The 7635-nt window shown below is 47.3% G+C and overlaps 2 protein-coding genes across 2 annotated transcripts; both read left to right on the plus strand.

Annotated features, from left to right (window-relative positions):
* Positions 1-1305: 1305 nt before the first annotated feature.
* LOC137835283 (uncharacterized) lies at positions 1306-1983 on the plus strand. Its single transcript, XM_068643729.1, has one exon. It carries the CDS (start codon positions 1306-1308, stop codon positions 1981-1983), a length of 678 nt encoding a protein of 225 aa, XP_068499830.1.
* A 3430-nt stretch (positions 1984-5413) lies between these two features.
* Positions 5414-5932, plus strand: LOC137835290 (proline-rich receptor-like protein kinase PERK8). The gene has a single exon (XM_068643739.1). The coding sequence runs from the start codon at positions 5414-5416 to the stop codon at positions 5930-5932; it is 519 nt and encodes a 172-aa protein (XP_068499840.1).
* Positions 5933-7635: the final 1703 nt, after the last annotated feature.

The raw sequence follows: 7635 nt of genomic DNA on the forward strand, positions 1-7635 counted from the left end.
CCTCGTCAAACTTGGATCGACGTGTGCACCGCTTCTACCTCCGTCCTTCGTCGCGATCCACCTCAAGAACCTGCAAAAGAACAGAGCGGCGCCGCTGCGACCGATCGCACTCCAACGCCCAAGTCAGTGACCGAACCACCAAATACTAAGAGCAATAACACTCAAGAACTCTCAAGGAACCGTGCAATGTTCTCTCTCACAGTATGCTCAAGAACTCGTAAGCGTAAAGAGTATAATCTGAACGTGCGTACCTCGAAAGTTCATTGGGAAACCCTTAAATACCTGGCCACTTTCTCTCTCCTGGCAGTTACGCAGCTGGACACGTGGCTCGCATCCAGTCGTACACGTGCCATCATCTGGAGCCTCCTTGACTTGAGCGCTGATTCTGACTCTCTTTTGGCTAAGTTACTTATGCATGGTACTGCCCAGTGCATAGCTAACTTGGGAGTGTGATCTCTACTGGAACTGGCGAGTTAGGGCGCCTTCGTACACCTTCCCTGTGGTCTCGCCGGCCGCCTTCATAATCTGCACCACCTTCATCTCTGGCGATGTGCTTGCTCTGGCGATCTCCAATCACTTGGTCGCCTGAGTTTACATCTGGCGACTTCATCTTTAACCCGGTGATCGCCGGTTCTGGTATGCTGGAGATTGGAACATGCCAACTTAATAACTGGCGACTTCACGAGACCCCCGACTTCCTTCCCTTCTGCCAACCTGGCGCCTTGTCAACACGCCTATACTGTAGCTGGATGCCACGTCATCACTTCCGACTACCAGGGCGGTACATACACACTCAGTGTTTCTTTGCCCTAATACTAACTTGAGCGTCGAAGTGCAAACGGCCGCTAGGGCGCCCCTTTGTCTTTGCAGGTGAGAGGTTTCTTGATCAAGAAGGCACAATTCTCAGGAAAGATCAAAGGGCCAAAGCACCTGTTAGGAGTCAAACGGCGAAGGGAGTCAACCGGCAAGAACATTTGGCGCCCACCGTGGGGCCCGTTAAATCAAGGTCCCACCCGCAATCATGTTAGGAGTCTTTACCAGCAATATGAGGAGTACGGGCAAGCAACTGCTGGATCCGCAGGAATTGTGCCCCCCGGAGGGGACAACGTTACCACACATCAAATCTTGGACACTATGCGTGCACTCTAAGAAAAAGTGGCGGCATCACGAGTGGACAATGCAGAACTACGCAAAGCTAATGAAGAACTGTGTAGGGATTTACAACAAGTAGGGGAGCGCGCGACGAACGAACGTGCCGCACCCGTACCACTTAAGCCACGTCCCATGCCGTTCTCACGAGCGATCATGAATGTCGGGTTGCCAACAACGTCTCTCGGCCCGAAAATCTCCTTCACAGGAGTAGAGGACCTAGAGGCCCATCTCCCGGCGTTCCACACCCAGATGATGCTTACAGGAGGATCTGACGTCGTGTACTGCAAGATGCTTATGAGCACACTGTCAGGCGCGGCGTTAGAACGGTTCGTTAGCCTTCCCAACGAACACATCACCAACTTTGACAAGTTTGCAACGCTGTTTAGAGAACAGTACCTTGTTAACAAGGCGCTCACCCGACTTTCTTATGATGTTTTCGACGTCAAACAGTACCAAGGGGAGTCCATGAAGGACTACCTGAACAGGTTTGGGGTCCAAGTGGTGAGATTGAAGCCCACTGATGAGGCCATGATAGTGCATGCCTTTGTCAAGGGAATGCTGTCGAGACCTTTCAGTGAGTCACTTCTAAGGTTCTATCTAAAGACCTTCACAAAGATTAGACGTCGTAAGCTAGCACACATCGCCGCAGATGATCGAGTGACACAGAAACAAGGTCTTGTCGGTCCTACCCGACCTCGAGCAGCGACACGACCTCCACCTATGAGGGTGCACGAGGCGGCCACAGAGAAAAAGGGGGCAGGAAAGCCCTACGAGCGAACCCAGATGGAAACACGCGCGCGAAGAGACCCATCCCCGAAGCATAACTTTTGAGTGGAGCTCAAGGAATTGATCGCTCTTCCGAACACCGGCAAAACTGAAGGTACGCGCAAAGACCGACAGGAAGATGGGGCCCAACAAGAACGCTTGGTACGAGTTTCACCAAGCAAATGGGCACTACATACGCAATTTCCTGTCCCTGAGCCGGTGAAAAGCGGTTTCTTAAAAGATTATCTTCAAGAGCAGCAGGACGACCAGACGTTGGTGACTTGAGAGGTGGATCAGGGGCACGAGGTGCCTATCCACGGGGAGGTAAACACCATCTCAGGAGGATTCTCGGAGGAGGATGCACTGCCTCCCAGAAAAGAAGTACGCACGAGATGTGATGGCGGTGGAGGTGCAACAAGTAGACCAGATACCCGATGTCGACCTTGTCTTCACCAAAGCCGACCTCCAGGACATCGTGCCTCATGATAATGATCCAGTAGTAATTTCCCTAGTCACAACAGGAAGGAAGGTGCACTGCGTCCTCGTGGACCAAGGGAGCTCGGCTGATGTGATGTTCTGGACGACTTTCAACCAGTTGCAGCTGTCTACGGACTACTTACTGCCCTGCACCAAATGTTTGTGTTCCCGCCGGTTGACCAGGGTCGTCTTTGCGCGTGGCTTGTCCTTGCGAGCTAGGGCACCTTCGTTATGCTCCGTCTGTGATACCTGAAAAGAAGTGAACAAAGGGACGCCCTCGCGACCGTTTGTACTCCGACGATCAAGTCAGCTAGCGAGAAACATTAAAGGTGACACACCCTCTGAAGGTGGTCGAAAACTATACTGAATAACCAAACTGTGTTGCCCTAATCGTCTTGTGCTCACAGTGGGTGCACAACGAAAACAACTAGGGTTTGTGCTCTGTGTAAAACTGCGAGAATTAGGTCAAAACTCGGATCCCTTTTCAAATGCCCCAAGGTCCCTTTTTATACATCTCTCGTGTTTAAAACGCGTTAAAGCGCATTGAAAGTGTATAAAAATATTCCTTGGAACGTTCGAATCTTAACTGAATTAACGCGTACCTTGGCAAACTTTCACTGAAATATTTAATGAGCACGTGCTTATTGCCACGTGCTCTTCTGACTTGATCGTTATTCTGCGCAGCGGGTCCCACAGCGCCGCAACCCAACTTAGGGTTATTCCATTGCGTGAGCCCTCTTTCCTCGAAGTGCTTCTGGCGCGTGGGGTGACTTCCTGGGTGCCAACTCACGCGCCCCAACCTCTAGTTACTCTCCCCGGGAGTGTATCTACCTTCCTCTTGCGCCATGCACCTGGTTCACCCCTGAGCTTGACCCTCTCATGGGTCGTATCTGCTCCGGGGGTCTCCTTGAGGTGGCGCGGGTACTTCACGAATGAGGTTACTCCCTACTGGTACTAGAACTATGGCCTTGAAGCCACCCTTCTCGTCTCTTTGTTACTGTTCTGAATTTTCGAGGTGCGAGGCCTCCTTGCGATGCCTTAGCTTGGCTATGTCTTTATCTTGGCGACGCCTTAGCCTGGCAACGCCTTTGTTTGGCGACGCCTTTATTTGGCGACGCCTTTCTTAGGCGACGCCTTAACGAGGCGATGCCTCCTACTGGCGACGTCCTAACCTGGCGATGCCTCAAGCAGTCAACCTGTTGAATTTCTTTCCTTCTTTGGGGCCCTCGAGCGATCCCACCATATGTTGACTTTGACTTTGGCGTTGACTTTGGTCAACGCCCAGGGACGGTACACAAGCCCCCCAGTCTTGAGCTAATAACTTGTTTTCAGAGAAAAGACTAAGGTTTCGCCCTATTGTCCACGTGGCATTCTGATGACGTGTCATTCTCTGATCAGCTGACGTGACATGCTTTGTATGGCGGATGTGACATGCCTTCGAGTGTTCTGACGATGTGACCTTTTCTGAGCTAGAAAGTTGACGCTTTGGGTCATGCCCTCATCTCTTCACACGTGGCTCAATCGCACGGCCAGCGCTTGGTGCCCTTTGCGCTTCAAGTTAGCGCTTAATCCTTCGACACGTGTGCCATCCAATGGCTGAGGGTGCGTGTCGCTAGCGCTTCTTCGAGTTAACGTTATAACCTTTCAAAAAAATGTGCGCTTAGAGCACTGTTTCATCACTTCTCATTTCTCTCATATTGTTCACCTTCTTCTCCGAAACTTTCTCTGCATTCTTTCTTCGCACCCCACCCTTCATTAACCCGATCACTCAAAGGTACGGTTTTTCTTCTTCGATGACTCCTTCTCTCTACTGTATTGCCCTTGTAACTGCCTGGGATTGTTTATATTCTCTGGATTTCTGTGTTTTACTTGTTTTCTTCGTTTTTTTCCCGGTTCTTTTCCTTTCCGCGTGGGTAGGGTTTTCTTCCCCCTTTGCTTCTTCGAGCCCTCTTTGCTGAACCTTTTCCTTTTCTTCTTTCTTCAGCTCTTCATCCATCCATGGCGCGAACAAAAATAACACCCAATCCCCCTCCCCCAAGTGCTCACTACAAGGCCCTCTATTCATGGGCTTCCGAAGAGCTATTGAACAAATGCACCAAACTGACCACTGTTGAAGACGTAGAGAATCACCTGGGTGACTTGCGGTTGTACAACTTTAACTCCTTCTACAAAAAACACGATTCTCATATCTCTATTCGCCATGGCACCCCTGGGGAGCCAGTTTGTGTGGACGACAGGTCCAATGGGGGAAAGCCTTTCTTTTTCCTCTACCAAGCGGTATTCAAATGCATTGGTCTGCGTCGCCCATTCACACCCTTCGAGAGGGAGCTGCTCACAGAGGTCAACGTAGCCCCTGCCCAACTACATCCGAACAGCTGGGCCTTCGTAAGGGCCTTCCAAATCTTGTGTGAGTACCTGGGCATCCCACCATCAGTGGATGTTTTCCTCCACTTCTTTGAAGTAAAAAAGCAAGGGAAAAGTCTCTGGGTGAGCTTTTCCGGGGTCGCTAGCAGGATCCTCTTCACCCTCTTCCAAAACTCCTTCAAAGGTTGGAAGGGCAACTTTTTCAGGGTGTGTTGCGCCAAGCACGATCCTACAGCCCTGGATGGCTTTCCCTTATATTGGACGGAGAAACCCAATCCCATCAAACCTAAGTCTCTAGATGAGTTGGCCTCTGCTGACAGGGAGGTCTGTGTGGCGTTGGCTGGCTTGAAAGTCGTCTTCCACACCCCAACATTAATTTCTCGCGAATTTAAGGCCAACACCCTCTCTGCATACTTTGATAGGGAGTCTCGTCCTTTACTTGTTTTCTTCATATCTGATTCTTAGTTGTGCTTCTCTCCAATTATTGTGATCAATGTTTGTCCGCTTTGTAAATTTACTTTGGTAGTAGAATTGAATCATGTGCCTGGTTCTGAGTTCAAATATTGATTCCATGCTTTTATGTATCGCCATATACATTTGATACTTCCCCCCTAACTAACCTTTGTTGCTTGTTTGCCTTAGGGCAGCATCGGTGATGGATTCTGCAACAAGGGCTGAATTGGCTAGGTCTTTCAAGGCTCGCCTTGGCGCGCAGCCTGCAAAGGGCGGCGCCTCCAGCACCTCTCCCCTTAAGTCCAATCCACCGGCATCATCACTACCATCTCATTCCACCGAAACACCCGATTCTCCACATTCCCACCAAACACTAAACTCCCCCCTCACATCAGAAACACCTTCCATAGCCCAAACACCCCACTCTCCTCCATCACTTCAAACACCTACCTCACCTCCTCCCATTGTTGCAGTCCCTCTGGCTGCAGCTAGCGTCCCTTCCGCTGCCCCTCTTGACAAAGGCAAGAGGGTGCTCACTGTTTCATCCGAGGACGACGACTCGAATGTGGGGCCTGCCTACAAAAGAAGGAGGACTAATCGGGTCGTCCCCTCGCGCTCTCCTACACCTCCACATGGTGGATCCATGAGGGACAATCCCCCTAGCGCCACATCTCCCCCATGCCAATCAATCCAAGATGAAGGGGTGGTGGAGTCTATGTGATGGAGATCAAGCTCAAGAGGACATGGAGGCCAATCAACAAGATCAAGAAGAGGTAGAGGCACAAATGGAGGACGCCCATGGATGTCAAAGCCCACCTCAAAGGCTTACAAGAAGCATGTTCAAAGCTTTAGGAGCTAGGGGACATTTATTTTCTCTTTTTGTAATTTCTTTGGTTGAAGGTTCTTAGAGGGAAACATTAGAAACCTCTTTTGTTATAGCATCTTTTAGGCTTTAGTTAGGAGCTTTAGGAGGGGGGGTGCGTTAGTAGATAGGTGTAGGAGTAGAATAGGAGGTGCCAAAGTGAAGGAAGAGGTCACACCTTCCTCATGCCTTGTATTTGGGCGCCGGTTCTAGAACATGTTTAGGGGGGGAATTTTGAATTTGTGTAGCTTGCATTTCAGCACCTTAGGCTATAAATAGAGGTGCTCCCTTTGTAAAATTCAGATTGGAATTTAGAGTAAAGAAACTATACTCAAATTTTGAGTGAGCAATTGGAGAGCTTTTGAGCCTTCTTCTCTAGTCTTATCTTGAAGGATCCATGGTGTCCTCAAGTGGCGGCAGCACACTCATCTAGGAGCAACCATCCTTCTAGTGGCGTGATCATTCAACCATACATCCATCTACATGAGCACTCTCTTCTCCTTCCTTTCTTCTTTTGTTATTTCCTTGTCTTAGCTTGTTTCCTTGTTGTTTTTGGTTCGGCAGTTTCAGATTTTAATTGTGTTGCTTCGGTTCTTTTGTTGTTCTTTGTTGTTCTTCATCTTTCTTCTTCATTTTCCAGTTTTTAGTTCGGTACATTTTAATTTCCAGCATTCTATTTCAGTTTTCTTAGCTTTTGTGCCTTTTTGTTCGGTTCAATTTGACTATAATTGGAACTTCCATATGAGTTTGTGTTTTGGCACTAGTTTTGGTGAGTTCTTGTTCATAGAACCTTGATCCATTTCTATGATAAAGTGCCTATCTCATAACCAACTCGATGATTCCTAAGAATGTCAAGAATCATTCTAATTGTGCTAGTGGAATGACATCATGAGTTTAGGTGTGTTCTTGTTTAATTTTTGAGTTGTGTAGCACTTTATTTCAAGAGCTCTTTTATTTTCTTGCAATTTAAGTTTCTGTTTTAGGCTTATTTTGAGTTTGCTTGCTGTTTTAATTCTTTTGCCTATCATATGTTTGAGTATTTTCCTTTTTGAATCATGTCAAGTTTTGTCTTAGTCATGTTATTCCATAATTGTCATTACTTCTAGTAGTACTTTTATTGCTTGTTGATTGTTTCTTGCTTTAGTGTCATATAATTTTTTCTGAATTGATATTGATCCTTTGTGCTTTTTCTTTTTAGAATTGAGTTCATACTTGTATTCTAGACCTATACAAGTTCCAATACATCATTTTTCCATTATGTCTTTGCTAGTTCATAATTATGTTTTCTCATTCCTATTAGGATTCCTCTGTTTCTGAAAAAAAAGTGCTTACTGTTTTTTCTTATTGCAATTGATTTACTCACTGGAAAATTCTGGATTTGTGATATTCAAAGTGTTAGAAAAGAGTAGAAAAAAGAATCATTCAAAAATTCAAAGTACACAAAAAATGATAAATAAAATAAAAAAAAAGTGTACAATTCTGCTGAAAAGAATACGGTAATCTGGCAGAAATTTTGAAAAATTTATCTCAATTAATTGGCTTACTGTTTTTAATTGATTCCA

The sequence above is a fragment of the Phaseolus vulgaris genome, chromosome 11 (genome assembly GCF_000499845.2).
Source record: "Phaseolus vulgaris cultivar G19833 chromosome 11, P. vulgaris v2.0, whole genome shotgun sequence".
NCBI lineage: Eukaryota > Viridiplantae > Streptophyta > Magnoliopsida > Fabales > Fabaceae > Phaseolus > Phaseolus vulgaris.